General features: G+C 48.9%; 1 protein-coding gene across 2 annotated transcripts in view; it reads right to left on the bottom strand.

The window, feature by feature from the left end:
- The window catches only part of ZFHX3 (zinc finger homeobox 3), a 152,646-nt gene that overhangs the window by 63,321 nt on the left and 75,696 nt on the right, over nucleotides 1–13,629 (bottom strand). For both annotated transcript variants that reach the window (XM_065661869.1, XM_065661870.1), the window contains one exon: nucleotides 541–772. In XM_065661869.1, the coding sequence (XP_065517941.1) occupies nucleotides 541–772 (232 nt within the window). The remainder of the gene's footprint in view (nucleotides 1–540; nucleotides 773–13,629) is intronic.

The following is a 13,629-nucleotide window of genomic DNA, read 5'->3' on the forward strand; positions in this document are numbered from 1 at the left end:
ACGAGGAGACATGGAAAACAGACCAACACTTGCCCCTTCTCCTGCCCACCCCCTTCAACCTTCCTCATGATCTAATGTGGCTGAAATACTAGAAACCAATGAACAAAATGGGACAGGTTTGCACCAGTGCTTAGGACACCACTTGATGCATTGCAAAACCTCTACGAAAAGCATAGATTGTTAGAGTTGTCCTGATGTCATGGTATCTCTAGACACTCATAAATATTTCACTTACAAGTATGAAATGAAGAATGTGTGTAAATATTTGGTGCTTCTGAGCCACCACCCACAAGCCCCATGAGGCAAAAGAATGCTGGATGCTGCAGGTACAACAGGATCTTGTCCTGCCTCACGGCAGCCGGGACTTCCATAACACATTACTGATAAGCAATAAGCACCATCCCATAGCAGGGAAGACAAACAAGAAAGTCACCGAGCTTGCCACAGAACTGCATGGAGGGTCTGATGCTGCTGGTCCAAACCTGTGACGCAGAGGGGGCAGGAGCCCAACCCTGTGCATGCAAGGGTGGCAGCACTCACCAGCCTCAGCTGCTGGACATTTCCGGATGGTGAAGATCTGTCCCAGGTCTTCCTCTTCTTCAGGAAGACCTTTCTGGAGGCGCTGCAGCTTCCGTAGGCTTTCACTCCGTTGGTGTTTCATGGAGCGCACATGCTGGATAAGGTTCAGCTTGGCCTTGGTGGAGTAGTTACAGAGGACACAGTGGTAATAGCAGCTTTCACCCTCAACCCCGCTCTCGTGATGCTGAAGGTGCTGTGAAGAACAAAGTAGAGAGATGTGAGTTTCCTTTACACCTCCAGTCCCCCTGGGTTAGTCCATTGTAAATTGCTAAAAGCCACCTGGGAACTAAGTAAGAAACCATAATTTGATGAAGACACAGTAAAATCAAGCCTGTTTATTCTCAAGGTACCACACATGCTCCTGCTTAGAAGCAAGAAAACACAACATACTGAAATAAGCACAGAAGGAAAACTCAAGATGGGCAAGATAATCTTCAGTGAAAGAGAACAGCAGATCCAACATAACTGTTCACAATTTATGTGTGGTTAATTCTTTCACATTTAAAGCTTATCCAGGGAGGGGACCCAACTGCATGTCAAACAGATAAAATTAAATGCTATAAATTCTCACTGAAAACTAGGAAGAATAAAACTAAAGCAATCCTGGAACACAATGAACCCATTAGACTGACAGGTCCTGGGAACAGTGTACGGGAGAGGAACATGGAGTGTGTGCCATCCTATCCATCACCCAGAGCTCCGTTACCTGACATTTAGGTTTTACTCCCTTGGATCTGGAAGAAAGTAGCAGCCTCGCCTGGAAGATGGCCGTTGACAGCAGTCCAAACTGAGCAGCCTATGGTGAGCATGCAGCCAGATATCACCACAAGAGGTTAGCACTTGGAAAACCCTTGACCCCTCTCTGAAGCTGCGCTACTGCAGCCAATGTGGTTAATTCAGGAGTTTTACACCTGGATTATCTATACCAAAATCTATCAACTGTCTGGCACAGAGGTTCATGCTAGGGAAACAAATAGCTGTTTTATGTCCTGGATCTCAAGGATGTGGCAATTACTTCTCAAAAGCAAAGGGAAGCATTCAGGGCTTACGGCTATGCTGGCTGCTGCGGGAGCAGCGGCAGGGCTGAGTTCACAGTAACTGTCCCAGTTCCCACAGTAATGCTTATCTCAAGTGGAGGAAAAACGGATACCAGAGTCAAAAGACTCTTGAGTGAAGACCATTTGGTGCTTCCAACACAAACCTACATTTCAGCTCTGCAACAATCCCTGCCAGCTCCCACTATCCAACCCTAAGACCTCTATTTGTCTTCTAGGTCATCTCGTGAAACTCCTTCCTCGGCATGCACCTCGCCCAAGGCACACAAATAAGGTGATGTGGACACGATCTTAAGGTTTGTCAATCAAAAATATTGCCTACGTGCAGCCAGAACCTTCTGGTAAAAATTCTGACGTGTATTATCTCAGTTACAGCTAAGATAAGATTAAAGACACATATTACCTAGTGCTGTGTGCTTAGCTAACACAGAAGAAGGAGAGCCCTCTGAGTCTAGGAATGATTAAAAATAGGATAGGAGCTGATGCTGAGGCTTCTGATTGGAAGAGCGAGGGAAGAGAATAAATGTATTCTAGATCTGGCTAATTAGACTAGCCTCTTTTGGGATCACGATGTATTTAATTAAATTCACTGTAATATTTGAAGAATCCACTAGGGCACTAATCCCACTGGTGCCCTCAAAAGATTTTTGCTGTTTTCCCTCATAAGAACTTCTTCTTCCTCTCATTTCTATTGTTTGCATGCATTACCCTCTTTCTGAGCCAGAAAAAGAGAAATGGCTTAAGACATAAAAGGCTAAGGTTAGCGAGCTGGTCTCAAGAGCCACGTGACTGGCCCACATGGCCCAACTTAACCAGCCTTGCTCTGCCTCACTCTGCAATAAAACCTCCCTTCCACCTCATCGTGCTGTGGGCTGGGGGGTCTCGCTCCAGGAGACACATGGGGAAGCCCTGTCCTCCAGCAGTCAGGAAGCCCCCATCCCGCAGACACCACGTTCAGGCTTAGGCAGTGCCAATGGGCTCAGGAGCAGCTTCTGCAAGAAGGCAGAGGAAACCCCTGGTGAGCAATTAGAGAAAAATCTGGTTCCAGGTTCAAGGAAATACTAAGGATGTGGTCTCTGCGGGAACCAGAGGCACAGTCTGTACTGCTCCCATTTAAAAAGGGATTTTAGGAAAACTTTTGTTTTAAATTGCTTAGTAAATGTGTCTTATTTTCTGGTCTTCTTTTGCTCCCACTCAACGCATGTTCAAATATCCCTTGCGACAGCTTCACTTGCCTGTCATGCCCAACAGTGCAAAAAGTCCACCCTGGACATGGCACATCATCACATGCCCACCTCTGATTCATGTCAGTCTTCCAGTGGATGAGAGGAGCAGGCCAGAATAAGACAACATGATGGATGAGAAAGTACAAGCTGTGAGCTGGTGGAAAGGTAAGTCACTGGACAAATACATGTAGTTATTGTCCATCACACTGTAAAGCTTTCCCCGTGCGAAAATTTATTCGTATCACAGAAAACAAATTCAAAATATTAAACCAGAACATTGTTAGAAGACAAATCAACTTGAAAATCAAAAGAATATATTGTTCTTAGGAAAAGCAACCAACTTCTGTCAGAAAACATTGATTTCTGCGAGTCTGGGGGGTGTTTGCCCCCTCCCTCTCAACGATAGGAAACTTTCAACATCTGGTTCTTCACGCATGGCATGCAAAATATTGATCAGGTTTAGTCAAAGCTCCACTTTAAATCAGAAACAGACAGGAACGCTCTGATGGAAACCATACGGCTCACAAGTACAGCTTCCCGAGGGACATGGGCTGTTCCTGTATGTACACTAACCGCAGCACAACACTCTGCCACTCCCAACACCTATCCCTACACACAAATCAAACTAAATCTGGCCCATCTTCCATTTGGGAAGGGCTTTGGTCTCTAGGCAAAGCTGCACAGTGACGAGGGCAGGAGGATCCTACCCAGAGACCTCACCTCCTCCATCTGCCACAACCCCTGCGCACCGCCTGTCCTCGACCTTCAAAGCCCTTCCTGGGAGACCACCAGCTCCTCCCCAGTTACAAACACCCCAGGTCTGGCAACTTCATCTCAACACCAAGAGCCACTCGCTGCGGCTCTGCCGTGTGCGCCCCAGGGTGGCCTCAGCCCTGCCCCACATGATCTGTCCCCACACAGCATTTTGTGCCAGCTTAGGAAGTATTGCGGAACAACCTCCCCCTTCCTCTGCGTATGGCTGGAAGAAGTCGGCATGTTTGGAAGGTCTGAGCAAAGAGACGCTTTAAATAAGCAAGATTAAAATTACAACTGTGCCTATACACCCGCAGAGTGCCAGGGGCCCGCAGGCAGTAAGCAACCCTCCGGGGATCACACTCTGCACAGCGCCGGTCCCCAGGCCTGGAGGAGGGAGGTGAGGGCACCCAGTGGTGTTCACACTGGAGCAGCATCAGCCACAGCAGGAGAACGGGGCGTGCAGGCACAGACCAGTGAGTGTAGAAGAGACACGAGCACGAGCAAGCAAATGTGTGCCGGGACATGCTGACCTGCGCTGGGCTGGGGAACTGACTTTCCAGCCCTCACTCTCTAACATCTGGCTTGGAATTGTTTTCTTCTAATAAATAATAGCATAATAAATGTTTGCAGCATATGACTGCAGAAATCTGACTTTTAAACAAAGGAATTACACTATTTTCAGTGCTCCTTTCTCTCCACCTCCATCCTTCACATACCCCAAACTTTGTTTATTTTAACATTACTCTCTTCCCCATCTAACACTGCCTCACCCACAGTATTTTTCAGTAATCACGGAATTTAATGCGACAGCTGTATTAATCCATCTGACCACAGGCAGTCCTCACCCCCGTGCCACGGTCTCAGGCTACGTTCTTCAGAGATGAGACTGCTGTAACGAGGACTGAGGATCCACATTGCTGCTATTACCCAAGTAGTGAACTCTCCTGCTGAATACCTTTGTAGGTGTTACTGTAGTTAACATTCAACATTTAACCTGGTTTCTAGAAACTTTCGTTATGTCTTTTAAAGATATCAAAACTGTATCTGCTCCAAACCTCTTCCGTATTAAGTTTTTTACAGCCACTGTGTGCAGAGCCCGCTTCCCACGGTAACTTGAACAGATAATCCTCCCTGTAGCAGTTTGTTGCCAGAAGGCACAATGTTATTTTCCAAACCCTGTTTGCTCTGCATAGTGGGTCAGATACTGTTCTGGCAGATATCTGAACTGTAACCCTAGCTCACCAGGGAGACGCAATAACTGCTTTGAACTATCTCATGCTTTTGATGTTTATTATTCATTCGAAAAAAGGCTCCATTTCTATGCAATGTTAACTTCATCTTGCATAAAGTTTCCCCTTTGGAGGGCCCTAAAAGCCTCTCGGGAGAAACTTACACTGACAACAGAGGGCATCTCACAAGCCATTGTCTCCAAGAAGGAAGACCAACAATCTCTTGAAGCAGCAAGATCCCACTTCCACCCTCAGGAAGTCTCAACGGTCCACAAAGCAGCAGAACACGTGAGAAAGCTCTCTACAGTCTCAAGGACATCCCCCTTCTGCAGACCTCAGAATGAGAACAAGCAGTAGAAAGAAACCCAGTGAATGCCCCCCAGGACAAGCAGCCTGGGCTCTCCTGCTCCCTGCCTGGGTGCACAAGGATCTCCCACACGTCTCATAGTGTCTACAGCCAGGAAAAGCAGGTGAAGTAACAGGCCTAGGGGCCAAAACCCAAAGCAAGAAAATGACCTCATGAACTGTGCGCAGCAAACAGAGAAGCAGCCCTAATAAGAAGAAAACCCTTCCTCACCACCAGTGGCTAACAGGATCACCAGCTGCACAGTGATCCAGATCCCGAACCAGCAGAACCCAGGATCTAGGCAAAAGTGCTTTTGGGGACAGCCGAGAGCAGTCCGTCCCCTTCTGTTTACACCAACTTCCGTCCCACCTTCCAACCTCAATCCTCGGGAAGGCCAGGGGGAGGCATGGGTAACTGAGAAACAGCCTGAAGAAATCTCTTCCAAACCACTTTGGATCCCTTTCTCCAGCTGGCTCTCACATTACAAGACAATCCTGCATGAAACCAGAAGCCATTTGACTAACAGGAGCTTCTGTAAGAAAGTTTCTGGTCTTTAACATCTCTGGAGGAGGCTTCTTCCCCATGTAGCATTCTTGTTACCACTGAACCCTACACGACCTCTGCTCTGTTAGAACGGGTAAAATGAGCAGTGATTTGAAAGATCCAAGAAATGCAGCTGAGGAAGAAGGAGCAAAAAAACTGCTGGAGGGTTACAAAAGACATGGAAGGGAGCACCACTGCAGGCCTGCACTGCTCCTACTTCTCCCTGTCTGCACCCTTGTCTGTCCAGCATCAGTAATGAGATCCAGAGCCTGCGGGCCCCCTTGATGCTGTGGTGGCACACAGAGCCTGGGAGCAGCACAGAGGCTACATGAGATGTTGAGCCCCTCGGGGTTACAGTGGAAGCTGCCAGCACATCCTTCGTGCTCAGGAGGAGCTGCTGGAGCCTGGCCAGCCCTGTGAGCACATCCACAGCACAGAAGGATGCCCAGGGGTTGACTCGTCCTCAGGGTGAAATCAGACATGGTTAATTACTAAGAGGCTTTGTAGGAAACATTCTACATGCCAGCGAAAGCCGTGCCTGTGACAGCGCAGCCTGGGGAGCCAGGCAAGAGGTAACCCCTCTGACAGAGCTGGAGGGGAGGCTCCAGATTGCTGTGGAAAGGGACCAGACCCTGCAGCAGACCTCAGAAACCTCGTAAGCGCCTCTCAGCCCCCATGTGCCTCTGATCTGCTGCATGAGATAAATCACACAGCCCTACAAGAGAAGAATCTGAATTTTTAATGAAAGTCATGTGGATGCAGCTGTCTGAGCCCAGCCTGTTCCAAGTACTCCATAAAAGTCAGCGCTGGCCCATCCGTCTTGCTCTCCTTTCACACCTGCAGCCTGGGCTGGAATTTCCTGGTGCTGACGGAGCAGGGCAGTCGCAGCAGGAACACATGGAGACTGCACCTGGGAAGGGCTGCTGTGCCCACAGACCCAGGCACAAATGTTCTGAAAGGAGGAAAAACTGGTTCCCCATTCAGCAGATTCTCTCATATTCCACCAATGTCCTGCAACTGTTTACTGCTTCTGAAGAAGCGGTCTTACAAAACCCTTCCCTCCTTCCAGCTTTGCAGGCTTCTTTGGCAACAAACAACTGTGGAGTTCAGGCTCACATACCCACAGATTTTTGCAGTTTAGTTTGTGGTAACTGGACCAGCCCAATGGTGAGCATCACTCCTCCACCTCCAGCTAAAGCTTCCTCAGTATCACCCAAGACCGTAAAAAAACCGCCATGAGATGAGGGCAGGGAGACTTTGTGCTACAAATCTATATTTTGATTTGTTATTTGGTTTCTGCATCTTTCTTTCCAAAAGGCTGGAAATGTAGTACTCCCTCCTGCCAAAGCAGCTCAGGTACTTAATGGAAGTCCTTCAGTCCCACAGAAACCCATGAAGGACAGTGCCAACTGCCCCAATTTACAGCCAGTCCTTACAGCTCCCTTCCGATTCTGTATTTTCCATGCCATCCAGCTCTGCCTGGTGTTAAGTGAAGGCCCCTGGCTCCCTGATGGGGCTGATGCAGACACTGCAAGCCCCAGACAGGCACAGACCTGCTGAGCATCACATCACTAGCCGCCAGCCACAACTTCACAAAGTGTGCGGGAAGCAAGGCCAAGGACTTTCCTCAAAGAAGAACCCAGCAGCAACACAGAGGGTGGCTTAGCAGAGATCTGCATACCTGGGGACAGGTCAGTAACGATATATGAGGCACCAAGGAATAGCTGGTGGCCCTTGCAGCAGGGTAAAGGAGCCATCCGCATGGGGTCCCACCCGGGTGGGGGCTATGGCCCACGGCTGCTCTCCCTGCTGGCCATGAAGCTGGTGCTTGCTGTGCTGAAACACCTTTGGATTCCCCCATCAACGACCCCAGAAAGCCACTCAGCAAACTGGGTTTGCTCCACCAGCCCTTGAGGTCTCATTAAAAGCCAAATATTGCTCAGCCTAAAGATGGAGAGCTCAGCATGGATTTTAGTGAACGTTAAATCAACCAGCAAGCGTAGCCAGCAAACTCTGTGGCACTTTAACTTTAAATAATGCAATAATTATTGAATTTCCTTTTTATAACCGAAGTGCTGGAATGTAAACAATGGGGCTGTAATTGCAGGAAGGGGGGATCAATAGAGGCAATCGTTTTCAGCCATGTTAATTGTAAATACAATTGCTCCAAGATGTCAGCCTCGTTCTTCTCGCTCCCAGAATCATCCTAACGGATGACAGAGTCCAACTTTCCCATTACAGCTGTGCGTTCCTTTAAGAGGTTCTCAATCAGGTCTGATCAATCTGTCAAGATAATGCATGGAGTAAGTAAGACTCTTCCAAACACAAGCTCCCAATCAATAGCCCGGACCTGCTTAATGAGGAGGGGCTAAAGCCCAGAGGGAGGCAACAGTCCCAGCTTCTGCTCAGCTCAGGCAGCTAACTTCTTCATGGGGCCTTCCAAGCCCATCAGCTCTTAATGAAGACATTGTTTATGCAGGCTGTGATGAGCAGCATTCCCACATATTCACAGCCCTCAGGGTCAGTGTGCAAAAATCAACAGTTTAACAGAAAACAAGAGCCAAGTAAGGTTGACTTGTATGTACATCCCCTACCACCACTTTTTAAATTGTGCAGAAGACCTGAAAGTACTAATTAATCATTTGTTAGAGGAGATTGCCAAAGATGAAAATCTGTGTGGGACCATTTAAAGTACAAGAGCATCTCCAAGGTTCCTCCCCTGCACTCGAGGAAGAAAAAGTCCAGAGTAAAGCCTGTACTTCCCCAGCTGTGCCCTTCAACCCCAGGAGAGGCACCAACAGACCAGAAGCTTCTTGATGGAAAGCCAACTGGAAGCCTCACAGTGGGAGAGAAGAGATGAGAAGGGAGTTAAAGCAGTGGTCAGAGATGCCATTCTCCGTATGTATGATTCAATTCTGATAGCACACTGGTATCCCTTTGTACAGCTGGACACTACGTGCACACTGGCTGAGAAGAGACGGCTGAGCAGCCGTGAAAGGGAGAGAAGAGAAAGGTCTCACTGAGCCTTCCTACAGCCATGAAACTCTTTTCTCCCACTACTGCACCACCAGAGCTGCACTCACAACAGAACTACTCTTGGGCACCTGCAACTTCAGAGAATTTTCCAGATCTCTGAAATCTTCACAGCTCTCCCCAGGGAGGCACAGGCGTAAGCACTGCTATATGTGGAGATGAGTGCAGGAGTGTGTGTATTGATCCTGCTAATTATAGTGATAAAAATAAAGCACAATTGCGAGTACATTTCCTACCAGCTGTTCTGAAAAGTGCTGCCCTCAACCCTGTGTCCTCCTGCTCCAGCCATGGCTCCAGCAGCCAGTCCCACGACAGCCCCACAGATCTGCAAGGGCATCCACCGCTCCTCATGGTGCTCCTCTGACCAACGTGAACCCAACTAACTGCACATGGAGGATACTCCCCTGTTACAAATGAGGGATGTGAGGGATGTTAACTCTGAGCTGAGCTAAACACAGCAGTTTCTGCACTGCTTTGGTGACGGGTTCCTCTTGCAAGTTAACCAACACCAGAACTGATTACATTTTGCTCCTCAGGAAAGGGTACAGTTTTGTCACCTCGTATTTTCCATGAATGCTTTCATCCCTGGAGAAATACAGCAGGAAAGCTTAACTTTGTTTTGAAAAGCAGAGCCCGCAAAGTACTGTATGGACAGCAACAGGAGGAAGTTAAAACAAACAGCAAGAAATCTTTTGCCATGACTCAGCAACGTCACTGAGGTCGAGCCTTTCAGCCTGCTCCTTTCTCAGTGCTGGTAACAGCCAAGAGCCAAGGCATTCAGGGAGCCTTACCTTTCCCAGTGTTAGGAAAAGAAACAGGAAAAGAACAGCTGAATGTGAAGACAAGACAGTAACCAAAAGCAGGCTCAGCGATCCTACTAACCAGTTGTGTTTTTTTTTAACATGTTTTGTACATACACTCGGAAGTAGTAAGTTCAGTGTGAGTTGTTAAGCTGTGAACACTAAGGTGAAGTACAGCAGCCTGTGAATATGGGCAAGCCACTGGATAAAACATAATAAAAAAGGCTGGGGGAACCTGAACAGACACAGGGATAAAAATCTGTTGTCCATGTTGTAATTGTACGGCTGCTGAGCGATTGAAAAATGCTTTCCGCAAGACTAGGACTACCCTTACAGGTGATGGATTATTTCCTCCAGCAGCCATAGGAATGATTCGTGTGTTATGCTGCGAGGACTCTCAGAGGAGGCACTGCATGTTCCAAGGTACAGCAGGTAACACACACTTGGTCTTGTGGTGTTAATGCCAGCTCAGACTTAAAGCAACCACCCCAAACCTATGCATGTGGAGCTGGCTTTAAGAATTTAAATTAAAATGGCATTCTTTTTCCCCAAATTAAGTCTTCTGGAAAAGAAACCACCAAGCTCTGAAGGGACAGCTTGACGGCCGTTCGGCACCTGCTGTGCTCCACACCACCTCTTGGAGCAGATGCGCATGGGGGTGCTGGGAAGGGCACAAGGACACCTCTGCGCAGAGGGATGGACCCCGATGAGAAGCGGCTCCTGTCACATAGCGGGCAGCCCACTCTCAGCACGCAGGGCAGGCGGGATGCGGGACACCCGTCCAGTGCTCCCTCACCAGCCCTTTCATGCTGTGGCGTGGCTGCAGGTCCCCTGCACCCACAGCCAGGACCTGAGCAACCATCCAGAGGAACCTGCGGAAGTGAGGACCTTCCTGCAGTGCTGCTGGTCCAGGTGCGACAGGAGGGCACCATACGCAGTGTTCCTGCATGCAGCGCAGCGAGGGACCTTTGCAATAATGCTCATAAACCCATGTGGGAAACTGAACTGGCCACAGAAACCCATACCGAGTTCACATTATTTGATAAAATACTACAGGCACAGATTAACTTCCCTCACCCAGTATTTATTGTTTCATCTATCTCTAGAGAAGTTACAAGCGCTGTGATAGACCGAAGATTTCCTTGTTTTCATATAGCTTCTTTATAACTTCCTACAGCAATGTACCACATAGAATCCCAACAGATAACCATACAATAAGAACAATACACAAGACGACTTTTTAATACTCTCCATAAATCGAAGAATATCAATATCAAAGAGATGGATGACACAACCTCTCCTGGCAGAAGCCAACAAGGATGCATTTAGGAACAACAGACCAAACTCATCCTTCGTCCACAGTCCTAACAGAGAAATATTTGTGAGAAATCATAGAATCACAGAATAGTTAGGGTTGGAAAGGACCTTAAGATCATCCAGCTCCAACCCCCTGCCATGAGCAGGGCCTCACACTAAACCATGTCACCCAAGGATCTATCCAACTTGGCCTTGAACACTGCCAGGGATGGAGCATTCACAGCTTCCCTGGGCAACCCATTCCAGTGGCTCACCACCCTCACAGTAAAGAATGTCCTCCTTATATCCAACCTAAACTTCCCCTGTTTAAGTTTTAACTCATTACCCCTTGTCCTGTCACTACAGTCCCTGACGAAGAGTCCCTCCCCAGCATCCCTATAGGCCCCCTTCAGGTACTGGAAGGCTGCTATGAGGTCTCCACGCAGCCTTCTCTTCTCCAGGCTGAACAGCCCCAACTTCCTCAGCCTGTCTTCATACGGGAGGTGCTCCAGCCCCTGATCATCCTCGTGGCCTCCTCTGGACTTGTTCCAACAGTTCCATGTCCTTTTTATGTTGAGGACACCAGAACTGCACACAATGCTCCAGGTGAGGTCTCACAAGAGCAGAGCAGAGGGGCAGGATCACCTCCTTGGACCTGCTGGTCACGCTCCTTTTGATGCAGCCCAGGATACGGTTGGTTTCTGGGCTGCGAGCGCACACTGCAGCCGGCTCATGTTCATTTTCTCATCGACCAGCACCCCCAAGTCCTTCTCCACAGGGCCGCTCTGAATCTCTTCTCTGCCCAACCTGTAGCTGTGCCTAGGATTGCTCCGACCCAGGTGTAGGACCTTGCACTTGTCGTGGTTGAACTTCATAAGGTTGGCATCAGCCCACCTCACAAGCGTGTCAAGGTCCCTCTGCATCGCATCCCTTCCCTCCAGTGTATCAACCGGACCACAAAGCTTGGTGTCATCGGCAAACTTGCTGAGGGTGCACTCAATCCCACTGTCCATGTCAGCAACGAAGATGTTGAACAAGACCGGTCCCAACACCAACCCCTGGTAAGAGGGGTTACCCTTAGGGGTTACCTAAGGGGTTAAGAGGGGTGGAGAGGGACACCACTCGTTACCGGTCTCCAGCAGGACATCGAGCCATTGACCACAACTCTTTGCGTGCAGCCATCCAGCCAGTTCTTTATCCACCCAGTGGTCCACCTATCAAATTGATGTCTCTCCAATTTAGAGACAAGGATGCTGTGTGGGACAGTGTCGAACGCTTTGCACAAGTCCAGGTAGATGCCATCAACTGCTCTGCCCCTGTCCATCAATTCTGTAGCCCCATCATAGAAGGCCACCAAATTGGTCAGGCAGGATTTCCCCTTAGTGAAGCCATGCTGGCTGTCACCAAGCACCTTGTTGTTTTTCATGTGCCTTAGCATGCCTTCCAGGAGAATGTGCTCCAAGATTTTACCAGGCACAGAGGTGAGACTGACTGGTCTGTAATTCCCCGGGTCTTCCATTTTCCCCTTCTTGAAAATGGGGGTTATATTTCCCTTTTTCCAGTCATTGGGAACTTCACCTGACTGCCATGATCTTTCAAATGTGATGGCCAGTGGCTTAGCAACTTCATTCGCCAGCTCCTTCAGGACCCATGGATGGATTTAATCAAATCCCATGGACTCGTGCATGTTCATGTTCTTAAGATAGTCTTGAACCAGATCCTCTCCTTCAGTGGGCCTAAGGTCTTCATTCTCACAGTCCCTGTGTCTGCCTTCCAAGACTTGGGTGGTGCAGTCAGAGCCTTTGCCAGTGAAGACTGACGGAAAGAAGTCATTCAGAACCTCATTCTCCTCCAAATCCTGTGTAGCCAGCAGTCCTGACAGCTTCCGGAGAGGGCCCCCATTGCCCCTAGTCTATCTTTTAGTCGCAATGTACCTATAGAATCCCTTCCTGTTATCCTTAACATCCCTAGCCAAGTTTAATTCTTACTGGGCCTTACCTTTCCTAAGCTGGTCCCTAGCTTCCCAGACAACATCCCTGTATTCTCCCCAGGCCGCCTGTCCCTGCTTCCACCTTTTATAAGCCTCTTTTTTCCCTCTAAGTTTCCTCAGCAGCTCCTTATCCATCCAAGGAGGTCTCCTGGCCCTCCTGCTGCACTTCCTTCTAGTTGGGATGCAGCACTCCTGAGCTTGGAGCAGGTGATCCTTGAATACCAACCAACAGTCTTGGCCCCCCCTGCCCTCCAGGGCTATATCCCATGGAACCTTACTAAGCAGGCTCCTGAAGAGGTCAAAGTCTGCTCTCTGGAAGTCCAGGGCAGTGAGCTTGCTGCACGCTCTTCTCACTGTCCTGAGGATCTCAAACTCGACCATCTCATGATCGCTACAACCAAGGCTGCCCTGGAGCATCACATTTCCAACGAGACCTTCCCTGTTGGTGGGCACGAGGTCAAGCATGGCACCTCTCCTTGTCGGCTCCTCTATTACTTGCAGAAGGAAGTCGTCTTCCACACAATCAGAAAAAACATTTCCACTTTCTCCAATCAACTATAGGACTCTGTGCAACCTCGGCCAATGGAAGCCCAAACTGTTCTCCTGCCTCATCACTGCACCCCTACAACACAGAAATGTGTAGGCCAGACATAAAACATGAGCTCTTCAAAACCCCACCTTCTGTAGCGTTGGGTGGTACCTCCTCAGCAGGCAGACCCTCAGGATCATCACCAGCCTCTGCTCTGCTCCTTTCTCCAGCATCCCACACAGCATCA

The sequence above is a fragment of the Lathamus discolor genome, chromosome Z (genome assembly GCF_037157495.1).
Source record: "Lathamus discolor isolate bLatDis1 chromosome Z, bLatDis1.hap1, whole genome shotgun sequence".
Taxonomy (NCBI): Eukaryota; Metazoa; Chordata; class Aves; order Psittaciformes; family Psittacidae; genus Lathamus; species Lathamus discolor.